The sequence below is a fragment of the Myzus persicae genome, unplaced genomic scaffold (genome assembly GCF_001856785.1).
Source record: "Myzus persicae strain clone G006 unplaced genomic scaffold, MPER_G0061.0, whole genome shotgun sequence".
NCBI classification, from domain to species: domain Eukaryota; kingdom Metazoa; phylum Arthropoda; class Insecta; order Hemiptera; family Aphididae; genus Myzus; species Myzus persicae.
Window position 1 is genome coordinate 484,746 of NW_019103867.1, and position 27,376 is coordinate 512,121.

The 27,376-nt window shown below is 30.2% G+C and overlaps 1 protein-coding gene and 1 long non-coding RNA gene across 3 annotated transcripts; both read right to left on the bottom strand.

Annotated features, from left to right (window-relative positions):
- Positions 1-1,567: 1,567 nt before the first annotated feature.
- Positions 1,568-6,803, bottom strand: LOC111035620 (cyclic AMP-responsive element-binding protein 1-like). Of its 2 annotated transcripts, none has more exons than XM_022317313.1 (7): positions 5,859-6,803; positions 5,629-5,772; positions 5,347-5,464; positions 5,186-5,275; positions 3,399-3,530; positions 3,233-3,326; positions 1,568-2,353 (listed from the first exon to the last, which is right to left on the bottom strand). In XM_022317313.1, the coding sequence occupies exons 1-7, from the start codon at positions 5,946-5,948 to the stop codon at positions 2,206-2,208; spliced, it is 816 nt and encodes a 271-aa protein (XP_022173005.1). In that variant the 5' UTR covers positions 5,949-6,803; the 3' UTR covers positions 1,568-2,205. The 2 variants fall into 2 exon arrangements, with proteins under 2 accessions (XP_022173005.1, XP_022173004.1); XM_022317312.1 differs by having other exon boundaries at positions 2,206-2,353; positions 5,626-5,772; positions 5,859-5,948.
- Positions 6,804-21,067: 14,264 nt separating this feature from the next.
- LOC111035642 lies at positions 21,068-23,009 on the bottom strand. Its single transcript, XR_002604666.1, has 3 exons — positions 22,754-23,009; positions 22,414-22,686; positions 21,068-22,356 (listed from the first exon to the last, which is right to left on the bottom strand). It is a non-coding gene; the product is annotated as an uncharacterized LOC111035642 (long non-coding RNA).
- Positions 23,010-27,376: the final 4,367 nt, after the last annotated feature.

Genomic DNA, 27,376 nt, shown 5'->3' on the forward strand with positions numbered 1-27,376 from the left:
AATTGAGCTACAATGGGATAACAAATATACGTGTATCCACATGGTTTATGACTTAGATACATGCTACATATTGTGTTAAATGAATTATATGGGATTGATATGTTTATGGTTTATCCATACCATATAGAAAAATATTACTCTCATGATCCACACCAATAATCAGATGATATATAAATTAAATATTCATACAGACTAGTTTAACTTGATTAATATATATTGAAGATTTTAAAAAACAATTATTACAGTTAGTTAAGAATTTTGATTCCATTTAACAGGAACAAACACGGGAACACGTTTTAAAATATGTAAATTAATTTTATTCTTGAGGACAATTTGTAAATTGGATAAGGATATTTTGTTTTACTTTTCTAGATGTTGCCATGAGGCTTATATCCTCCCACCCAGCGTCCACAATTGCCATTAAAAATTACAAGTGAACCAAGGAAAAAAACACCAATAAAACCAAATAAGATTATAAAAATAATAATTATACAAGTATAAGTAGATTTACCATAACAACATTGACCCTTTATCTGAACAAAGAAAAAATAAATTAAGAATAACAAAATAAACAAAGAATAAATTATATAAATTAGTCATCTATTTAACAAATTAAAAATAAATAATCAAAAATTTGTTTGGTAAAAATTGGTTAATAGCTTCTTTATCTTTGGTTTATTTTCTGAGTTCAAATTGAAGAAGTTTAACCATCTAGTCTACATTTATATAAACAGTTAAATACAATTTATCCATTTTATATTTAAACGGTTTTTTCTTTATCAAAATAGTATTAAAAATATTTATCATAATCATATTATATATAAATATATTAAACATGAAACATGATTATCGATTATACACCATACACAATATTTAACAAATTTATAATATATTCATAAATAATCTTTTTTCTAATAGACAACAAATTTACATTAAAAATATTACATGTTTATGCTCAATTTACATTTTAAAATAAAAATAATAATAATAAAACAAATCTAAAAATAACTATATACACTAAACAAATTAAAAATATCTAATTTCTACGAAAATATTTTATTGTTCCGTTTTAACAATTATACCGAGATATATTTATATAATATAGAATATGTATACACAAAGAGGTCTTCAAATTTTGTTAAATGATAAATGGTAGTCAATTCCAATATTAACATCAAACAGGGGTTAATTTTGAATTAATTTATAGAATTATTTCAAGTTTTTTTAAGATAAAAAAAAGTATCAATTAACATGGAAGTAAGCAATCAATTTTAGTCTCATTACTGTGGAAACATTATTGCCGTTTAGGCCGTTTCAGAGTAATGTTTTAAGTATTAATGAAAACTTACTTTTATTCTATAAATTAATTAAATAATTTAAATAATTAAATCAATGTCTATTTTTGAAACATTAATTTTGTTTCCCCTGTAAAATATTATTTATTAACACCCTTTTTTTTCAACAAACAGTAAAATTCATTAATTGATGTCTATAAAATAAAATTATGGCAAATACCAATCCTTAAAAAATGGTAAATACATCAGAGTATATTAAATAAACCAACCTATCTATATATTATCTTAAACCGAATTAACCATACAGGTAACTTAATATTTTGAGAATTGTATGTTTAAAAAAATAGTTCATTAATTCATCATAACCAAATCTGCCTGGATCGTACATTTTAATAAGTAAATTTAAGGAAAACAATTATTTAAATTTAGAACAAACCCCATACATTACCAAATAAAATTTTATGGTTGACAAATAAAAAAAATTAGCCAACACTAATATTGTGAAAAGACAGAAACTTTTTCTTTTTTTTAGTTTCAAATTTCACTAGAATATAAAATTATGTAACTGCATAGATAATAATACAAAAGCTCACAAATTCGTTGAAAATATGTAAAAAAAAAAAATTACTGTGATGTCATGTAATAGACAATTATGCACTAAAATAATCGTTTACACGGAATTGGCCACCCATTTAACTGCACAATTGACCCTTTTACTAATTTCTTGGATTTAACAAAAATAAACCATTTTTAAAAATTACACAATTCCAAACATAACCAAAAGATTAAAACATATTATATAAGTTAAAATGAGCTTACAAGATTTTTTTAATATCACTTTAAGCATGCAATTTTGGTCATGACTGGTACTTTGTTTTTTCTCTTAAATTTGAAGGTTCAAAAACTATTTCTATTCAGTCTTTGTTTGGCAATAAAGTTCTTTTAGCGCTTTTAACTCTTCAATTAGTGCTTTATTCTGATTTTCTAATACAGATACTCGGTTTTCTAAGCATTTAATATATTCTTTCTTTTTTCTTCTACATTCTCTTGCTGCTTCTCTGTAAAATAATGAAACATACAAATTATTTTAACCATGACAAATTGAACAAAAATACACATTTTTAGTCAATTTTTGTGTTTTGAAGTAATGAAAAGTATTACCTAACTAAACCGGAAAACGTGATGGTCTGATTTAAATTTATTTTATGCAGATGGCAACAAAACATTTATTTTATTTATGAAATTCTAAATAGTCTAAGAAGTTCTCAGTAATATTGATTTTTTTGTTATTATATGGATATTAAAAATATGGCACTAGTCCAATGTTTGACCTACTTATTACAAATTTACGATTTGTACATGACCCTTTATTTATTATTTACTTTTAGTAATTTTTTATAATGGGTACCATTAGGATACCTTAACTGAAATATTATTCAGGAAGGAAGAAAAATGTGAATTCAACTTTAACAAGCCTGAAATATATTACAAAATGATAATAATAATTGTTGTACTAAATTCCGAAGTAATGAAAAGTGTAGTGTCTTAAAAGACCAAGAAAAAATAATATTTAGATGGAGCATTAAAAAGTTTTAGGGATAAGGTATATGAAGACTATTGTCTTATATAATATGAAATAAGTATAAGTGGTGTGTCATTTTATTACAGTCACTACACTAAAAAAGAAGTATTAGTGATCTCTTCACCCTAACAAGCAAACTAAACTTGATAAATTCTCTATTGACAACATAAATTATACAAATGTCTGATAAAAATGTTTGTATGAATTTCATTATAAATAATTTAATGTGTCACACACATAATAGACCAGTACTAATCAAACAATAATAATTTATATTCATTATAAAATACTCTCCATGTGATGACAAAATCATAATGTGATGTACAGTGTACTCTTAGCTTATAAAATGAATTACCTATTTTTTAATAGCCTCATTTCACGTTTTTTAACTTGGTCTTCAGGTACCAGAGAACTTGTATTTAAAGTGGAACTCCCTCCTTGGGTAACAACTAAAAAATATTTATAATTCATATTTAAACATTGTTAATTTAGACTATTATTATTGTATTTTAAAAATTTACCAGGTACAAAAAATTGTCCATCCTGACTCGCATACTGCAATATAGTACCCCCCGTAGATGGTGGATTTGACATTGTTAATGTTGGCATATTATGCATTTCACCTTGAGTATTTAACTGAATTGCTGCAGGGACTGAAATATAAACAACAATTTTATTAAAACATTTACCAGTGATTCAAAATTCTCTAGTAATTGTACTGTTTAAAACACATAAATATTCAAGAGTTTTCTATAACTTATTGTATATACTATATGTATTACAGTATTATTATAATACGTAGGGCAACCCAAACAGGGCCAAATATTTTGAATAGTTACTGTGCACATAAAAATTTATCAAAGAAAAAACATTTTATACAAATTGTAATTAAAATCAATACTTATTCATTTATAGTTTATCAGAAGATTAGACAAAAAGGTAACATCATGTATCCCTCTTACTGACATAGTTGAAACATAAAAGGAAAATTGTATACATTTTTTTTTCAGTTAATTGTTCAATATAATTGCTATCAAAAACCCTTAAAAAAGTATGAGTTTGACATGTCTGACGTAGGATTTAAATTAAAAAGCAAATGATGGAAAGACGGTATTTCATTTAATTTCTATTGGAATCAATTTTATTTCTCTTTTTTTCATATTCTGAGTAAAATTGTCTGTATTTTATTGAAATAATTTTTTACATATTTACAGTACTAATTGACGAGTTTGTGAAGACATTACATAATCTATGATAGGTTAAGAATAATGTACTAGTAAAAGTATTACACACATGTGTCATTATTGCTAATAGTAATTAAGTATTTGTCAAAAACTGTAAAGCATTTTTCAAAGTACCTATTTACCTATAGGTTAAGGCTATAGACTCGATAGTATAGAGTATAGAACCTACTATTAAAATTAATTTTTAATGAGTAGATTATTAATCAGTTCACAGTTGTCAACCAACAGAATCGATTTACTTTGTATAAAATCACTTATTATAAACCATGTTTGTTATATGTGAATTATATATTGTACACAATTTATAGTATTTATGTAATATTAATAGTGATTTAGGATTTTGTATGTTAACAATAAATACTTTCTTACAATTTCTTAACCCACTAATACAATGTCATTAATATTTGTGTTTAGAATGTAATAATCTTTTTTTAATTTAATATGATAACTGATAGGTGATAACATACCCGCAGCTGTAGCCTACTCAATATTTGAATGTAATGTCTGCTATTTTGTAATACAATCTAATGGAATGTTTTAAAAACAGTTAATCATTCTACTCCAAAACCACAATAATAAAAATTATAAATTTTTTTTAGTTATAATTAACTTCAACAAAATAACAGTGATATGGATTTTAATAACAGTATATAATTTAAGTAGATAAATTTGTATTGTCAACTAGGTGTTTATTAAATAATTGAATCGTTTGAAAAATATTTAAATATATCATGACACAAATATGATTTAAACAATTAATCAATTACTTTGTCCACTATCCTTCTATGCATACATTGTATACTGTAGCCTGTAGATTTATGTTATCACTATTTACTACACACTAAAAATATTTATTACTTATGAAAATTTCACTAGTGCAACAATAATCAATTTATGTCTTTTTTTAATAATAAAACCTAATATTAATGTTGTTTATTAATAGGTAAAAAAGTAAGTGTGTTAAGGCTATCATAATATAGTAAATTAAAACTCAACTAACCCAATTCATGCTACCTATATATTATACAGTATAATATTAAACTATTATAAATCCATTAACTCACCAGATTGGTAATGAGCAGACAATGAATTTGAAGATAATTCGCTGTCAAGATTTGAATCACAATCTGAACCAGATGATTCAACTTTTCCGCCTAAACGGAAAATGTAATAGTAATTATTTAATATGTTTGGAGACAAACAACACGCGGATAGATCAAACAACCTGCGATATCATTCAAGATCTTCCGATAAGACGGCCTTCTGGTTAAAGCATCGTGGCGTACTCTTTTGGGACTATCCTCATTTGCCGATAAGCTTTCATCACTACCAGCTTCAACAACCTTGAAAAGTAATAAGAAATTTAATTATATAGTATTGCAATAAGGCCAACAGATAATAAAAAAATAAATAAGTCTCATACATGTACACTCAATTTACAACATTTCAATAGGAACAAACAATTATTATTACAATTAATTGGGACAATATAAAAATATACTACTACCTGAAGAGTTTGTATATTTCCTTGAGGGGTTTGTATAACTGAATTCGGCTTGCTTAATAATATAACATTGCCTTTGGTGAGCATGGTGCCATGCGTTGCAGTCTGGATGACTGACTGTTGGTTTGCCTGGATGACTGAGTGCACCTGTTGACAGTTATTTACCAATGTGAAAAAGTCAAACGTAGACCACTCTTATAGATAAACAACGCTGTTTGACGTCAATGACTTACCGACGTGACGACGATAGGACTGCCGGTACCCTGCGAGACGAGGGCGTCAACTGAACCGCCAGTGCCATTTTCTTCTACCATACCGTCCATAACACGATTGGATCGTCGTTACGTCCTACGCAAACGAATAAAACACTTGATCATGGCGCTTAAAAACTGTTAAGTTAAGGTGGCAGTGTAAAGGCATACACGATCAAGGCAGTGCAGGGACGATTGCCGCGTACGCGGAAGTGCATACACAATAATAGGTATTACAATTAATACGGTCGCGTCGTCAGGTGTCCGACCACCGGTGGCCACGAGAAATGATAAAAAAAATACATTTGGTTTGTTTACGAAATTCAAATTGGTTTTCTGATACTGAGTTCTGACGTCGCCAGACAGTCTCTGCGGGTATCCGGCATCGGCTCCGTCCGTGTTCTACTTAGGTAGGGGTAAACAACCAAAATAAATAAAGCCTCTCGACAATAATAATAATAATAATAATACAACGACGACGACGACGGTAGTGATAACACACACGGACGATTATAAAATGTCGCGGGCCGGTCGTCGTAATATTGTAATTTACGGCAGATGTGTCGCCGCCGGACAGCGGATGGATGTCGTGAGCACAACATTGATGTAAATTATTAACTATTGGAAGTCGTAAATATGTCGTAAGACTGTCGCGGAAGAGTACGATTCGGCGGCAACGACGGAAGTGTCGTCGGCGGTGTCGGAGATTCGGGCCGGATGGAACCACGAACGACGAGTAACGATAATAATATTAATTAAACGGGTAAAGCGTAACACGACCGGTGACAGCGAGCGTTAACGTAAACGATAAAATAATAATAACGACGCGGACGGACGTCGGACAGCGGCGTCGGCGGCGGCGGCGGCGAGAGAGATAGGTACGGAGGAGACACACGGGAGTGATGACAACACAACAAGGTATATAGCGAGCGCGCGGCCCCGTAAGCCCGCCGCCGTTACTTACCAGCAGTCACAATGTTACGTCGTACGAGAGCTTGGTCCTGCAATCCGACTGGCCCAAGCGAGTGCTACGTAGCAGCCACGTCAAATGACGTCTGACGGCGGAGTGGGGTGCGGGCGGCGCGCACGGAATTCTGCGTCATCAAAACAGGAACACGGCGGCCGCGCCGAACTAACACCGCGCCCTCACCGCCGCCGACCACTACCACAACCGAACATGCCGCCGCCGCCTCCGTCACGATCGTCGTCGTCGTCGTCGTCGTCCGTCACCGCCGCGCGCTCCGTACACTCCAGCGTGTTGCAGCTACGGGCGGGGGTCGTGGGAGGGAGGCGCTCGTCGTACGCCGCCGCCAACAATCGACCCGTGGCACAGGCGCACCGCTGTCGCCGCCGGCCGCCCTCCTGCCACTTATACAATCTACGCCGTCGACGTTTTTTTTTTCGTTATGCCCTTCGAACGCTCGCGCGATTACTAATTTCATTTTTTTTTTCATCCTCTCTCGGGCGCTCATCGTCTAATGTAATATTAATATTATTATTATTATTATTATTATTATTATTGTTTTGTCTTATCGAATTGTTAATATTCAATTATCAGCTATCCAAGCGTCGCCGCGCTTTTCGTTCGGCGAATGCGTCTAGCACATTTGGAGGGGTACCTATCCTCAACGCGTGTTTAAAACAGTGACGGGCACGACGTTGATCGAGGGTAATTTTTTTTTCGGAAAATTCCCCGAAAGAATTCGGTTCCACGTCCGATGCGATGTGAAAGAAATTCTACGAAAAAATAGTTCCTAGTTCGTTATACAGGTCTGGTCCGGCACGTTAACACCTCCTATCCAGCGTTCACGCCGCTAACCGAATTATGTGATCATTAATCGATTAATAAATTCAGCCCGCACGTCTGCAATTGCGATATCTGACAAATGCCTGTTAAACTATATTATGTTTGTCTTGGCGATGTATCGGCCAATGTTTGAGGTCGATCTCTGTTCGCCGACGACGATCGCAACTCGCAAGTTGCTGCGCGCGTCTTGCCCACGCTAGCGTACGGAAATAGAAAAAACGGACGCGGCTTCAAAGTTTACACTTTGTGAGCAATAGGTCGGCGAGAGTCGGGAGTGGACTGAGGTGAGGTACCCATCACCCAAATGGGTGGTCGAGTGTCGGCGACGTGATTTATCATCGTTGTGTTCGTATACTGTATTTTCGTGGTTACAAATGCTCAAAGTCAGAATGAAATTCGCGCGTTCGATGCGAAATGAATACAACGGTCGTCGTCGTTGCACGATATCAATATTTTACATTTTAATTACTAATTATGTTTTATAATGTATACAAAACAATAACAATGTCAAAATCGTATAATAATATGTACGCCGTACGTGGTTCGGTTACGCGAGCGTAACCGCGTTCACCCCAGCCCCCCCCCCCGCTTCATCCGCACAGTATAGCGCTTCAAAAATCGTTTCGTTGCCGTACCGCGTTTACATATTATTATTATTTTACATTAACATATTATTATTATTATTGCTGTAATGCTGTTAATACTTTTTATCGTTTGAAAACGACGTCGTTATCCGAATATTTTAGATATTATTATTATTATTATTATATTATAATATAAATAATAAATATTATTACTTATCTGTAATCCGGTATACGCGTGCTGCGCGTATTACTTGTAACGGCGGCGGCGGCGGCCAATGTGCATCGTGCGATTGTGATTTTATTATTATTAATAATTTTTTAAATATTATGTTATTGAACATAATGATACTATTTTCAATTCACCGCATAAATTATGATTATTATTGCGTCGTGGTGTGTGTGTGTGAGTCTTACAATAGGAAAATTTGTATTCAAACGAAAACACGTCCATAACTACGACACACACGATTATTAGAGCACCACTACCAGACTTATTGTGTGCAGCGAAGTTTTCTCGGGCGAGCGACATCATTAGCATGAATTTTTATCGACGTCACGACGACAACGCGATCGTAATATTGTTGCGCGGTTGGTCGTCGAAAATGCCCACCGTGTGTAAAATCGGATTCGATAAGCGCCACGTCGGTTTGATTGAAGGTAATTGGAACCGTCAAAAATCTATTTCGATAAATATAAATAATAATAAACTTATTCGTTGGCGAAAATCAGAAAGCCGCGGTTAGGGGAGGGGGAGGGGATGTCATAGCGGGTGTGACTGCGGCGTTTCGAGCGCGTGAAACACTTTACAAATCGAAATGTGTATTAATCGGCGGCGAGCTGTCGTTGCTCAGTCGCTCGACGGCGATAATAATATTATTACGTTATAGGTAATTATTATTATTTTGTGCCCATTGCACATAAGCGCACAGTTGCATATATTATGATCGTGTACGAACGATTTATGCGTCGTCCTATATTATATACATTTATTCTGCAACGGGTGTGTAAGTTTTGATAAAATAAAATACACATATTATACCTAAGGTCACCGAGGAGGTACCCAGATAGGTATAACAATATACCCATATAAAAATAATTATAAACCGCGTGACCACATCGGTGACGTAGTTGAATATTTTCAACTATTTGGTATATTATGATAGTAACGCTTTAAATCGATAACTGATAACTTTAATAATAATAAAAAAAAAAAAATGATGGTAACACCGTTTATCCGGCAAACGACGATCATAATATGTACTACTAATTAATAGCCAACAGGTAGGAGGTATGTTAGAACGACGAAAATCTTTTCGTTTTTAAAACAAATAATTGTTATATAATAACTCAAAAAAAAAACACAAGTGGGAAGGACATCGCGTTTGTCACTGCAAAACCGCACGCAAAACGCTAAGCAAATCTAAATGTATTTATTATACGCGGAAACATATAATATTGCCTAATATATTATTATTGTGTACCAACTATACCAACTTTTGATGAAATACTTCTGATGTGTTGATATAGGTACTATACACAGTATCGTCTATCGAGTGTGAACGGCATGATTTTAAAAACATAAATATAGATAGTTACCTATAAAAATTATGAACCTCCAAACACACGGACACACAGTGAAAACTGTGGAGCAACCAGGGAGAGCGTCCCAAGTTTGGTTGACCATCCCATGAGCTGTATAAAATAATTTATTAAGAATATTTGTTTACTAGCAATGTTTCAATCAAGCATTAACGTCCCTCACCCATCGTTGAAAAATTCTGGTTGCGCTAGATGACTTAATTGAATACTTTTAACTATTTGGTAAATCATATTATGGTACTGTAGCTTGTTGGCGCTCCACTATGTTATTGCAATCACACCAAAGTTGTACCAATATTTTGCAATTTTAGGCAACTGGTATAAGACAATTTGCAATCTTATATTTTTGCCTTAATCGCTAAAAACCAAAATTGATGGGGGAGTGGGGCCAAATTCATGCAGTCCTACCACATCGTCTGATCAACCTAAAACTTTACTCATAATTAAGCAACTTTCGGCAATCTCTGTGAAAAATTTGCAACTTCGTGGTTAACACGGAATCAAATTTTTAGTCGGTGGGTTAGAGTAAGCGATTAAAGCAAAAATATAAGGTTGTAAATTTTTCTATATCGGTTGCAAATTTTTTTTTTTTAATTTAAATTATGAAACCAGCCTGGTTGAATAAATTAAGTAAGGATAAAATAACGGATTGAGAATTGTAGGAAAGGATAGATTGAGGATTGGCTGGAATTGTGGAATGTTTAGAGAATTAATTAGGGAGAGAAAGCTTTTGCGTTGGAAAGAGATATATGGGCAGTTAAAACGGTTGCAAATTATTTGCAAAATATTGGTACACTTTTGACATAGTTATAATAACATACATAGTGGGGCCAACTTCACGCCCGTGTTAAACATACGACTTATGGGCAACGATGACAGTAAAACCGACGAATACATTTTTATTATTAAATTAAGTAATTATTATGCTAAAGTTATTTGTTTGAAAAGCAGAAGACTGCAAGAGAGACACACCGTGTTTGACTATGTTTTACGCGCAAAACACTCCACAAATCGACAAATATTGTATTTGTCGACGAGTTGTTGTTGCAGGTCTTTCGGCGGCAATATAATTATTTTTTTGTGCCCATCACGCAGAAACGTAATTGCAATTATTATTATTTTGTACTAATGCTTAGACTGCTAAGAGGAATGCCTGTGATATCCTATGTATATTATGTGTAAGTACTACCGAGTGTGAACGGTTCGATTTGAAAAAAAAAAAATATGTCGCTATGTATACCAATAAAAATAAAATTATGATAAATTCTTAGTTTGTCTAATAATATTTTCTATTACACGTATACCTAACCCGTTCCAAATCGTAGAATCTCAGAAACAAAAAAAACTCACATTTTTTATGCGGAAAACCCAACCACACTGGCCCTTCAAGGTCGTCGAGAAACGCGCTGCTAAATTATATTATATTAAACTACCTAATAATAATAATAATAATAATATTCGAATCGAAGTATTATTATACTGTGTATGTCCGTGAATTATACATAACTCGCTTATTCTCTATCTCAACTCGGTTGAAAATCTATAATATTATGATACAAAATCCGATTCGCTTGTTGGCATGTTTTAAGTATATTAAATATTTTAAAATATATTATAATATGTGTGTTTGGGACAGTGATGTCGTATTATTAAGTGTGCTGGTTGAGGTGAATGGTGGTGTATGGATTTTCAGCTATCAAAAAAAAAATTAGTCAGAAACATTATGCTAAGGGCCTTTCCTATATTTTTTGTCTTCCGAGTCCTGGGTATATGTCATCGGTGTACTATATACGTCTATACATAATAATACCTGTATAAATATGTATGGTTGCCATTCAAACAAAACTATCATTCTATAGACTCTCCAATATGACTTAAATTGAATTAAATTTGAAATTCCATAATATGTAGGGAGTGGTGTGAACTCTGGGGGAGGGGGTAGATGACGGATACGTTCCTTGTCCCAGCGAGATCGGGACGAATGTTGACAACCTCCAATACAGTTTAATAATTAAATAGTAGGTACACGCGTGCACGAGTATGACATCGTAGAGTTTCAGCGATAATTGTTATTAGGCTCAGAAGGTTCCTATGTGCACATAGGTATACGTATTGTAGGCACCCACATACACCGCCGACAGAGTGATTTATACATTTTCCGGGAAAAAATTGAGATCGATATATTATGCGTACTCATATATTATAATATTCACCTTGTATACGAGACTATAGCACCGCAATATAACACCTTTATTATAAATAATTATATATATATATTAATATATTATATAGCTAATAGGTACTGTACACGCGTATATCACGTATATTATCGCAGCAACCAGCTATATATGTCATATATATATATATATATAATGTCATAGTCGTCATTGATTTTTGACCATGAGTTTCGGCGTTCACGCTGTATATTATATTTGTGTTGATATATACCTACATAATATTATTGTATGATACGCATTTACATCGTCATAATCATAGACCTACAGGTGGAGGAATGGTATACTATACTCGTATATTCATACGAGTGCATCGACGCGAGCCATTTACACTTACGCCCGATTTTGTGGTAATAATATTAGATTTATATTAGGTGTATTACAACCTGTTACAATCTATTTATTACAACAAGTTAAGGAACATTATGCAGGGGCGTGTACTGTCTAGGTATAGTGTAATATAATTAATATCATATTATATACCTAGGGCCTAGCTACCGTACTTTGAATAGGTACCATTTCTAAGTTCTATAATAGTTTCTACAGTTTACCACAGTTCACAACAAACAACGAATAGGTACTGGCTACTGTTTATTTTGCAATACTCGGGCAGTGGAACTAGTATAATAATTATAGTATTATAATGCACTATAAATACTATAATATTATACATAACAACAACTACCAAATACATTACTATACCAGATATTTAGTTGTACCTATGTGTTTTTCTTATATTATTCGGAACGTCAATATCGCTATTTCTCATACATAAGGAGTGCTCCAAAAGTTACATATTATGCTTATTATATGGCTCTGTTGTCTGTATGACCGTATGGATTAGAGGTCCTAGTGGTCCAACATGTATAGAGTAGGTAGTAAGTATACTGTTTACAGCGTGAAATCTAACATTAACAATTGTAAGGACGTCTGGGCTCTAATTTATTGCCAGTCCCTATACCGGTTAAGAAAACTATTTGAATTTTATTTTTTACAACAGTTGCTGAAATTGTATATTAAACACGTCATCTTTATTTGAATTACCCAGTAGTTTTTAAGAGAATAGCGAAAAATCTATCGATAAAGATAATTTGGTGAAATGTAAGCCGGTTTTAATTACATTTGATTTATTAATAGGTTTAATATAATAATCTTAAAAATGTTGATAGATTATGTAATAATGTAATTTATAGACATGCCCATACAATTTTTTAACATTTTAGTTAGGTATCAAAGTATTACGATGATGTATTATTTTAATTCCTATAATCTAACAAGGAAATTTTGTAAAATTGTAAGCTGAATAATTGCTATGTCCAAAATGTGTTGGAAAGTAATATTTTTCTTGCAACCAATAAACCAATAAAATTATTTAAATCGCCATGTTACCAAATCAATTAATTTTAGGCTAAACATAAATTGCGCATAAGATTTGAATAAAATAATTTTTAATTTTCTAGATAAATTGTGAAATTAATTTGAGAAATACGAGAAAATAATTAAGTGATACTTAAAAGTTAAAGTATATAGGCTATATAATATATAGCATGGTGCGTGCAAACAGCAAACTGAATTTCAAAAATCTCATCATTTTTTGGATTCACCACAAGTTTTACTATAACCGTTTTTTTGGTTGTTAATATAATAACGAAAACTGCAAGAGTATAAAAAAAAATTAAATTAAAATACCGGATGCTATAATGGCCTACTACTAGTAGATTAACTATTCGTAAATTCACGTTTATGTGACATTCTCTTTCTCAAAAATAGTGATTTTCCTAATGATTAGCAATATATAAACATAGTCTGTGTTCGTTAATGAATATAATGTGAACATACGCGTTTCATATTAAAGTTAAACTATCAAATCGCATTCGTTTTAAATACATACGACGCATAAAACATATACATTACAATAATAATTGTTACAACAGGCGTTATTATAACGAATTCATTAATCATTATTATATAATAAAAGTAAATAACAAAAACGATTTTAAACTCCATACAGCAGATACATTGGTGAACATTTCGCGTGTGCATTAGATAATTATTATACATTATTGAATTGCTTATTAGCATCTACAATAGTATACGTATGATATGGCCTTAAGTTTTCTCCAAATAGTTGTCACTTGTTTGTTTAATATATTTATATAACCGTGCGGGGAACGAGCACACTCAAAAAGTCAAAACGATATTACAACTATATTATAATGTATATAAAATGCGGTACTCTGTAAAGTATATTAGGCAGAATATTATATTGTCGTCTGTCTGTAGGTATTCTATTATATTCTGGAATAATAAATGGGCATATAAACATATAACTTCAGTTGTTTTGTATGGGTATACTGAACGTAATATTTTAGTAGGTAACTGTTCAATGTTATTGTCCAATTATTATTATTATTACTATTTTTTTTTAGGATAAAGTGTATCGATCAATGTGTAACTATCGTGTGTTTATTACAAAATATAACATGTCTATAATAATATATATAGTGTGGTTCTTTAATAGTAATAACTCATTATATCAAAATGTTAAATTTTTTTGGATTATTTGAAGTCATTTCAAAACAAATTGAATAAAAAAATGTTTCCAAAATCATCAATATTTTTCGAGATATAATGGGTGATACGAATCACCATGAGTAATGTTATACGAAATCATTCAGTATAATATTAATAAATTGTATATAATAATTAATAATGCCAATTGGAAATTAAAATTTTTATTAAGTTATAAATTTGTAATGTTTGCACCCACATACATTTTGGAATTATTGGATTATAATAAATAACAATAATAACCCAATATTGAATATACGATTGTATTGTGAGGTATAGATATACGAATTATAAAATCATTGAAAAATAAGCCATTATCAGTTACACACATATTATAAAATATGTATATCTATTTACACATATTATTATTTATTTTTATGGTTTATGACACCCATTTTCAACAGTTAATAAAAATCAAATTTTATTGGAATGATTATATACTTGTTTTATTATTGTTATTACTCTCGTACCTTAATTGTTAAAACTTATAAACTATTTTTGTACAGTAAAATAATGTTTTTCATAATCAATAATATTACTTAAATATAATTATAATATGCTTACATAAAACTGCAGTTACATAATTTACGCATGAAATATTTAAGAAGTTTTTTCAAATTAGTATATCGATTGAACATAATTTTTAAAATTATAAACTATATTATGGATAATCGACTATCGGTTTACTTCGAGCAAGTCAAACATTTAAAATTGTTCATCTTTTTTTGCTAAAAAACCTAACCACTTTTTGATTGTAATACATTTATTGTTACGTTAAATTAAACATAAAATATAAGTAGGTACGCATCTAAACCGTCTCTCGTGACTCGAGTGAAGCGAGGCGAGACTACTAGAGTGCAATATAAAAATCGCTGACCAATACATTTTTCGAGTTGAAAAATATCCATTCAAATTTAATTTTTTCCTGACTCCCTTCAACGAGTCATATTAAGCCTTGACTACAAAAAAAATTAGCTAAGTATATAGCTACTTGGTGTATACATTTTTATTTTTAATTTGTTCGTGTGCTATGCCGATGTGATATAAACTGAAACATTTTACGTATCATATTATGTAAAAATTATCGACCAATAGTTTTTAATACTTAAAAAAAAAGTTCTTTGCTCGTTCAGTCTATCATCTATAGTACCTATAGGTAATAGATATTAATAAGTAATAATTATTATATTATATATATTATATATCACTACTCTGATTATTGTAAGTTTCATGATATAATGCTATATGTATATCTGAGCTCTTACACTTGGTAGATCTTAGTATTATATAATTTAATATACAGAGTGCTTCACCAAACATAACATCCCCTTTTATTTTTTTATAACCAATTTCTTCAAATTCTAAATTTTACAATTTGTAATTACTACATAGGTACATACACTAGAAGACCATATTTTCAAATACTTAGAATATTTATACCATTATTTTTAAAGTATAATAGTGTGGTAGTACAAACTTTTTTCAAATAAGAATCACTTTATTTGTTTTATTTATTTATCTATTATTAAGTTAGTAATTTTTTGGAAAATATCGAGAAATCTAATCGAAATTGGAACTAGCTTCTGATTTAATAAACTGCATGTATGCTAAATATATTATTATAATATTGTTCTTAACAATGATAAAAAATATGTGTAATATATATTGTACATATTATTATCTATACTCAGACAATTTTTTCTTGTTGTAATATATAATAAATTAATATAAATTACTATATATTTAAAATATCCATATGCCGTATGATCAATGGTGATACTTATCACTCATATATTTAAACTTATTATTATTATATTATGCTAAGTACCTACCAAAGCTTAATATCTCTGAAATATATCCGTTCGAATTTTGATTAATAAAAGTACACTAAAAATGTTCAATAAAAAAGAGTATTGTTATTACTTGAAATAAATAATTTTGTATCACTATTGAATCTCATCATTATTAAGTTGAACATAAAAACTAAGTATTTAAAAATATAAGTAGCTAAAAATGCCATACATAAGAATTTAAAAGTGATAAAGTGGGCGACCATGCTCGAAACACCCTGTAGCTCACTCGAAGGTTTTTACACCCCTAGCATATATATTGCTTGACTCACCGTTCTATAACCAGCGGCCTCTTATTTATTATTCCCGTGACGTTCAAAGGAAACATAAAATAATGAGAGCAAATAAAAAGTTTATATAGGTGTTCGTCTTATTGTAAGTACATATATTGCATAATATTTATGTAGGTATTACAACTTTGCATTAGTTTTGCATGCGGTGACGAACATTTAAAAAAACATTTTTATCAACAATAGTTTCCAATCATTTTCCATTACTTATACTGGTTATATATAGCTACACACAAACTACGCATAATAAAAACCACAGATAATACTAAATTAATATAATATTCTGCATCAATTTCAGAAATGTAGCGGTACATAAAATATATATACCATCAAAAACTCTTAAGATATTATGTTTCATGTTAACTTTGTTAAGAATATAATCCTACCTAATTGGCAATACAAATATAATTATAATTTCATTTATATAACTGTATCGCTGTATCCACCTAACTAATGTATTATATTTACGCGTATCTATATTTTATATATATTTAAAAAAAAATGACGAATGATCTGGGTATTCTTAAATTGGTCTTGATTTTGATATTTAATTATTTAAAAAAAAAGTTTTTGCTCATTATTCGCCGGAAAAAAATTAGGTCGTACTGTTTACATAATAAACTATTTTTACACGTCATTATATTATCATAATATATAATTATTAACAGTTATTACTTATAATACATAAAGGTACATACAAACCACATAACGACGTGTGGTAACTACAAAAATATTTGGTGGAAATTCATTTTTTCTATACGTGGTATTTTAATGAAACATTTTCAAAGAATTCAATAAAATATCACAATTTAATTTGTAAAATCATGTGAATTAATCTATGAAACTGCAACACGTGCATGTGCTTTCAGTATCCACTTATTCCTATATAGAACGTTTGTATATTTATTCAGGTAAATGTAAATTATGTATTACTTCTGTATCTAATTACACAAATATGCGTGTTCGTAAATATGGTGTTATGCATGTATACTAAATTTATTGTGTATGGCTTAAATAGGTTTAAGAAACCATGAATAAATATATTATTGTATACACTTAGATAAATAACATACTTGACTTAACATAAATACACTTGTCACAAGTATACACACGTTTAGTGTCAAATGTATAGTTAATTAGTAAATAATAATTCACTACAATGTTTGAGTGTTGAATTAACAATAATTGTATACACAAACGGTGCGAAATAATATTAAAATAATATGCGTTCAGATTTTTAATATAGGTTATCATAGGTAACCCTACCTTCTTCCACAAAAACCAAAAAAAGGGTGGCAGAGATGGGCAAATTTGAAAAAAGTATCTATAGTCTACAGATACATGATTTTAAAGATACATCAATGTTGACCTCGAGGCTCAAGATACAAGATACCTAAATATTTTTGAATAATTATTTTAGTCAGCAAAATTGGTTGGTTATATTATGCTTTAATATTCATTTAACTCCGTATAGTTTTTAATAACATGTGTAAATTTTATTTTTACTCAAAATAATTGCATAGGGTGTGATTAAATAAACAAATAAATACTTAAGTCATCAGTTTTAAGTTTTACCTGCCTTCAGTATTATATAATTTGTACCTATACTTTTACAAATTTGATTTTAACTTAACATACTATTTATGAAGTTAACTGGAAACAATCAAGTTGGTATGACGGATATACGTACGTATTCAACTAGTTAAGTTAAACAGTTTTTAAAAATATAACTTTTTAATTTGGTTATGCTCCCCTAATTTGAACTATGGTGTATTATATATGGCATGAAAGTTGACATAAATATTCGGCGATGGCAGATAACTTTGAATTGCAATAATCTCATATACCAGGTACTATGTATAATAATATTTATGATCAATGTTATCCCTATATGAAACAGTTAAACAAAAAAATGACATCACAGTGTTCGTAAATTTATAAGACCCGTTTATTTAAAACTCGTAGATAAACCTAGTTGGACAATTGGTATCAACAATATAAACATAAATCTGCTGCAGTTTCCGAACATATTAGATATAATAAATTAATAGACATAACCTGCGACATTGTATTACATTATCAAAGTAAATTATCAATGATAGCCTGTTTAGAAAACTGAATTTTTATCAGGAGTTTTACCTACCTACATACTATATTAAACGGTTAACAGACGTGCAGATTGTTTCGGGAAGACTATAATAAATAATAATATCAAACTTATTAGATCGGGTACTGCGTTTTTTATTTGGCATTTTTAAGTGGCGTAATGGCAATTCGTTTGCCACTCAAAAGTAAGTCATAATATTATTATATAGGACAATCGTGAGCTAAGCCGTTGGCGACATGTTTTTTATTGTCAAATATTTATCACATAATATACTGTACCAAAATAATTGTCCGCGTCCATATATTTTCTGTAGACTACCGCAATTATATAAATAGGTAAAAAATCAATTCTTAATTATTATAACTAAACAAATGTACAAAACGTTGCATCGGTTTTATCACTTTTAATGTCCTAACTAAAAAGCAATAACTATAAATATAGGTACATAATTTATAGCATTGTATACAACACAATTATCGACTGCTGGCGACGAGGTATATAACATTATATTATATCTGTGATATGTGTTAGAAATATGCCTATATAGACGTGTACTCAAACGTCTGCTGCAAATGCACGCTTACTATACGTATATGTATGCATGTCTTAGATAATAAAATACGATATACCTAATGTACCTATACCGTTATATTATAAATATTATAAAAAGACATTTTAAAAAAAATGTACAAATGCGTAAGTAGAATATCGCACGTAAAAAATGACTACTCCCGACAATATTATTATGTATCGTATATTATATGCTTATAATGTAAATGTATATGTATATATTATATTTTATTATTTAGTATTATCAACAACACGGTGTTGGAGTAGTCGGTAAGAAAAAATATCGTGTGTACATAATATGTATAATACGACAACGAGTCACGGGGATTACGTCATCGGGTGACGTCATTCATATAATATGACCGCGTACTACATCACAAACACGATCGCAGCAGGGGCGCATTTATGGGTGGTAGGGTTTTCGCCAAGTCGCGCCGGCGCGTATACCTATGACATGTAATATTTTAATATACTACGTGTGTGCGGCGATTAAACTTTAAACTCCGTGCGCGATTATTGTTTTCATTTTAACAATTAATTAAATAATCCGTAATAATATCGGCTATAATCCGTCAGATAGCATAAATTGAAATAATAAAACATGTACCTAATTCAATATGATATAGTGATTTATATAAGTTGTATATATAGAGCCGGCCATTGCCACGAGCTCCTATGTTGTATATTATTCATTGGCGGAAATCGCAAAAGGGGGGTGGCTTGGGGGGCCCCGTCAAAAGCCTTTCGAGCCCACCTAAAAACGAATAATAAATAATAACAATTGTAATACATTATAATTTCCTTCATAAATATTTTCAAAATATCTCTACTAAATAACTATGCATATTGCATACCTATAACATAGTATCTAGTACTATAATATACACCTATGCATAATACATAGTACATAATATTAGGTATAGAATATTATTTTCTTGTAATATTGTTAAATATTTTTACTGAAAAAATTACCTTATTTTCCCTGAAGTGTTTTGTGAACAGTACTGAATACCAACCGACAGGTATTATTTAAAAAATACTTTTTGAACAACCAGCGAGCTCGCAACTTTTACTGCATATACCTAGTTGGTTTGAATTCAATAAATCATTATTTATTAATGTATCCGTAAAAACAATTCTAAGCGAGTGAGACGGACAATTTGAACTTGAAATGCTTATCAAATAATATTTTGCACGTGTCTTCTTGATATGTTTCGAAAAAAAATGTATCGACATTTGTACCGTACTTGAATTTTTTTATGGTCATACAAAAATTAAAAAAATCATACATACATATCAATATTATAGAAATATACAAGTTGAGAAAAAGTCACTCGGAAAGCGTGCTAAATTCCCGGTTTCTAAGTATATTTAATAAGCTATAATTCCATATTTCCATACATGTACAATTTAAAGATAATATGCTATTATACTATAATAATTTAATAATTATAATAATATACAATAATTTTCTTATTTTATATTAGTATTTTAGATTTTGATACCGATTTTTAATATTGGCTAGTATGAATCTATATTAAATATTCAAATTTTTATTTAATTCTAAATCCTATCTTAATATCAGCAATCGTATATAACTATATGTACTATTATAATGTATAACTAACTAAAGTACGAACGGACGGACGCAACGGGAATAAACAGTCAAATGTCTTTATATAACTCAAAAAAAAAAAAAAATTCGAAAATTATCACGTATGGAAAATACTACTATAAACATTTGGTAAAAATGTCTAGTAATTCGTTTTTGAGTTCCGCCAAAAAAAAATTGTTTTTGCGTAATAAAAATTCCCGTTTTATCTTTGTTATTTTATTATTTTTCCCAATTAAGCTTGAGAAATACTTGGAATTATTTACTTTTGATAGTAGTAAGTAGTAACTAAATCCAATTTTCCACCAGAAACCACTCTCAAAGTTGAAAATCCAAGCATATTTTCTAATCGGAAAAGTGATAACATACGTTGCTGTAAAATAAATACATTCATCTCTCCACTCTAAAAAACCTAAATAATTTTGTAAAATTTTCTTCATTATCTATAAAGACATTTTAATGACAGTATCGAGGTGACACAATTTTTTTTGTTGCATTTTAAGTTGTTAGCCCCATAGCCCTACCTCTCGACAATAATATTGTATCCGATTTCAGTGTATAACTTATATTATATTATTATTATCATTATGTCTATATTATGTTAGGTTGAAAAATAAAAACATGACGTAGGCTTACTTGAATTTTAACCCTGACCAGTGACCACCTTTTATACTATAGACATTATTATAGTTTCCACGCGAATATAAATCTATGTGGTTTGGAAATTTGTAACTATAGGGATTAACTGTGTTAAATTGTTTCTCAATTCTAATGTGAATCAACATAAATTTTAAAAAAACACTGTATAAAGAAATCTAAATAATTTATAGCATTTATCCCCACACGTTTTGCATTTTCCTCAGCATCCTGATATACATATTGAACATTTAACCCCTAAATTGTTTATTTAAATTAAGTATTAACATAAACAAAATATATTAAGCTTCATTTTTAATAATATTAAATAGACCTGTCTGGATAAACGGCATTGGAATATTATGAAAAAAATAAAATAACATCAGGAGTAAGTATTTTTTATTTAGGTATTTTGGTTGCTCTCTCGAGACCCAATCGTATTGTTTGATCGCTCTTGCAGCTCAAATTGAAAACATCCGACGACTTGTAATGAGAAATCGCACAGTGAATGTGTAGTAGGTCGCAGGGAAAATAAAAAAAGTCGAATACCAATTTATTATCGAAGGTACCCGATGAGGTAGATTTGTCCAATACTACGGTGGAAATATTATATTTCCGAGCTGCAAAAGACAGTAATTAGTCTTAAAGCTTACACTGATAATATAAATCTCACTGACCTGTACGTTGTATCGTAAATACAAAAATTGTTTTGGTAATACGTATTATGACGACATGCGTTGAAACACTCATTTGTACAATTATATACGGCATTAGTGCGTTACGACGTATTATATGTTGATATCATAATATACATATATAGTTACAGGTATCTATGTAAATCCATAATCTATTATGATTTAAATATTCTATATTTTAAATTACGCTGTTGAAGTGTACGCTCATGGTGACGAGATAGATTGTATTCACTCGTATTCAATATGCGTATATACCTGTAAATTAAATTTTAAACTGTTTAGTATTTACTGATTAAGTAGGTTTCAAAAATATATTATTGACCTCATGAAATTTAATGATCTTATAAGCTTAGAAATAATTTCAGTTGACAGGTTCTTAGAAAAGTAACAAATTAACCAACTCCATAATTATTTAGATTTCAGTATTTCACAAACATTGCATGTATACTAGAAAAATCAAAAATCAAATTTAGTTACAATTACTAAAAAGGAAAAACTGTAGTTCTTCAAAATGGCATTGTATAACAACAGTGATTTTCGATTTGAATGTATAAAGTAGGTTACCAACGATAACAAACGTTTTTGAGATTTAGTTATGACTAATGAGCGTACCAGCTATGGTAAATGACTAATAACTTTTTTAAAATTGACAAATGTATCATGTCATTTAGGCACACACATACGATTACAATATAATATAATATTATGAGCTTCGCTAATGTTTATAAATTGAAAAACCTATAGTGATGCTGTATTATATTTTTCTACTTATGTAATAAGTAATAACAATAGGTACGTACAATCATTCAGTGCCTAATAAAAATAAATCATTCAAGTTTCACAAGTTATTGTTTACTATGTCATTATTAAATTGATTACCTAGTAGTTAATAATGTCAGTGTTCAGTGCCCAAACCCCAAGGATGGGACCATGATGGGGGGGGGGGGAGTGTAAGATCCTCTTTTTGATATATCATTAATGAGTGCCACAATCACAAATTTGGGAACAGGGGCCCCTCTATAGGCGAAAATAGGGGGGGATTTTTGGACTAAGCTCCTCAAAAATTTCTATATTCCCCTAAACATATCCTAAATTGTTTTTAAACGCATTCAATATTATTATAATAGGCCTTCAGCCCCCTCAAATCTCAAACGCTAATTGCGCCTAATAAGGGCCCATCCATCGATACGTTATAATTAAATGTATATTCCTACATTATATGTGAAAATAACATCACTGAAGAAGCACTCATTGCACTTCTCGTCTTCTAAATTAGAGATCCTGTATCATATCAAAAGCAACCACAAAAATACAAGTGCATGTGTATACATTTTAACAGTGGTTTTCTAGTGAAGCCTAACATGACGGTCAACACATAAATATATATAATGTAATGTCGATTCTATTGACTGAAGAATTAGACGTGACGACATCGAAACCCACATGGCGATAAGCATAAAGAAATCAGAAATATAACATTATAATGTGTATATTTTATTGTTAAATTAATTTCAATATTTACACTGCCCGTAAAAATTATATTTCATCACAAAACTACTAAGCACATCTGCATTGTTTATAAGTGAATGATTTATATTATTATATATAGGTACACAAATTACTGATTAGGTAGGTATACAAAAACGTACAAATCTAGACGACTGTAGTACACCTCAGGGGCTCAGTTCCATAATGACAATGTTTTTTTCGAGAATTGTGCAAGTGATATAATATTAGTATATAAGTATAAACAAAATTTTAAAAAATAAGTTTAAAAAATTTAAAGCTGCTCAAATATTTATCAATATTGTTTTACCTGTTTTAATTTGCGTAATTGTGTGGGTAGTACCCTAATGTGTGATGCCTATTGCAAATTGTTTGACTCCTTGGAGGGTAGTCAGCGCGCTCTGGTGGAGATATTATTCTAAATTATTAAATGGTGAATTTATTATTGTACGGTAGGCGGTAGCACTACGGACAGGGCCGTAGAGAGAAAAGTTCAGGCCAGGGAGGAAAATGTTTAAGGGCCCCTATTAGTGGTGGTTCCAGGAGCTACAAACACCCTACCAAGACCAAATAAATTTCAAATATTTATACCTTTTCTATTTTAAATAACACAGTAAAAGCACTAATTTGTAAACAATATTACCTATATTATTTATACCTTTTTTATTTTAAATAACAAAGTAAAAGCACAAATTTGTAAACAATATTACCTATATTATTTATACCTTTTTTATTTTAAATAACAAAGTAAAAGCACAAATTTGTAAACAATATTACCAGGGTTTTTAATTAAATTGCTTTTTAAATAATTTTACAAAATTTGAAAGCAGTTAGAGTTGATTGACCTTTTTGAGATTTTAAAAATTTTTCTTCCCGTTCTACACGCTCTTTACGCTTTTGACAGCCAGATTTATATGGGTAAGACACTAAGACTTTTCTATAGTAAAATATTAAAATAAAAGGTAATTTCAAGTAATGAATAAAAAATTTAAAATATTAAAAATATTTTTCTAAGAGTAATTTCAAAAAAACAAAAAAAGAACGTAACGAAAATTGAAACAATTATGCGGAAAAAATTATGTTCGGCTGTACCTATTTTAAATTAGTGCAAAAATTGAATAACTTTGATATGGCAACAAACTTATCGAATTAAAAAAGTAGCTAGTTGAAATTGTTGGACAAGAATTTCTGTACAAAAAAATAATAACGGGAAAAAAATCACTGTACATAGGTACCTACCTATTTTGGTAAATAAAATGCATATTTTTCAATTTTTAATTGCATACGAATCCTAGACCTGGTCATAAATACTATGTAACAATGTGACTAATTAATAATATATTGTTTAGTTTGTATATCAATTTATCAAAAACATCATAAACGCACCAACGCACCAACAACCATAAGATGTCTGTGATATAATAATATGATATACAGTGTATTATACACTTATCTATCCGATACTTAATATTGGTTGTTATAATGTTATCGTAAATCGCAATGTCTCAATAATATTGTTGTAACTTCGTTAGGTTAGTTCGTGTACAGTTGTCAGTTTGCTGGGTAAAACCGTAAATACAGCATATATAGAGTATTGACGCGTATGACACGATAGCAATTAATAATTTTACACCAATTACTTTTTAGTGAAAACTAAATATATGTACACATATTTTATATTATTTTATCATTTGGTTAACATGCCACCAGCTAAAGTTTGTAGATAAGCAAAAAAAAATATTTTCGAATTAAATAATTAATTACTTTCCCTGTTTTTCGGGCCCCTTAAAACGTTAGGGCCCGGGAGGAATCCTACCTTTCCCCCCCCCCCCCCTATCGACATGCCTGACTACGGAGTAGTACAGACTAAGATAATATATTAATATACATTATAATTTCATATATTTAGCCATGCATGATGCATTATATCATTCAACTTATTAGAAAGAGTAATAGTTTTATGCTGGAAAAATGCATGTACTGGCGGAAGTAATGCATTCAAGTTTCCAGGTGCGTAGGATAGGTATCTACATTATTTTAATATTGTACTTGTTCCAAGTTATAAATTAAAATCATAATTGTTTAACATAGTTTCATCCCTCAGTAGAGTTCCGGAGAACACTTCACAACACCCAAAAACACTTCCGGTTTTACAAATTCCTGTCAATACATTCTATTTTAAAACTTCTAAAAACAAAAAACTGACAGATTCTAGATTAGTGTATTCAACGACATCTAAAATCACATTATAACTGACTTAAATTAAATATCTAAAAGTAATAAATCAGATAGGCAACGGCAAATAAAAAAATGTAATTAAATTAATACTATTGTTGATGAGGATGATAAATGTGATCCGTTAGACACTGAAGTTATTGATATTAATATTTTCCGCACTATGTTTATACTTGTGTTTTTAGGCTTAGCGATGAGGGTTCAAATTCAAAACGATCACCTATCTAGCCTTGATGGCTATTGGTACCTGTTTTTTTAAATTTAAACATATGTTGACACCATTATTATTCACCATTGAGTGATATTACTCAAATAGTAAGTATATCTTTATATATTATATTAATTACTTAAATTAATTAAAAAATTGGAAAATGTAGAAGTTTGAAATAGCTTTTATCATGGAAACTAATAATATCTATATATTATAGAAACGTCCGTCTGTTTGTCTGTATGTACCTTTATCTCATATTATGCCTAACAACCAACACAGTGCACGAGCGGAATTAGATGGTATGTCCATAAATGTATATTCCCAACCAAAGGTCTCATACTTTTATTCTTATACTAAGACCGGGTTACACCGGCAGATAGTATTATAGGCATATTTATTTATTTATGCATATTTATTTTTTTATATCCAAGGGTATATGTTATAGGTATATTTAAATATTGAAGGGTATATTTTATAGCCTATAAATATATTATAAATTATGATAATTTTGATCTACGCAGCAATGTAGCCGAATTGCCTATACATAGCGCCAGACAGTCGAGCAATGTTAAACCTACACACTGTAACAATTCTATGGCTATTACTGTATTTATATAATTATCTACATTCAAGTCCAGCATATGGTTCTAAAATTTGGCGCATAGGTATACCCGAGGATGTACCATATGTACATCTCAATGTTAATTTTTCAAATTCTGCATTTTAAAGAGAAGTTCACATAGGGTCTTAACTCTTAAGTTTTGTCAAGCGATTTTTGTGTATTTTTTTTATAGAATTTCCATTAGTTATAGAAAATATAGTTGTTATAATTGGATAAAATTTTAGGCCTGTATTTTATGTTTGATCAAAACCACCCAAATAAATGTGAAGCTAACATTAACGGAATTTATTAGTAAAAAACGGCTTACAAAATTAATCTAGGTCAACATGACCAAGGTTAGAATAACCAACAGATAGGACAAAATATCCAAC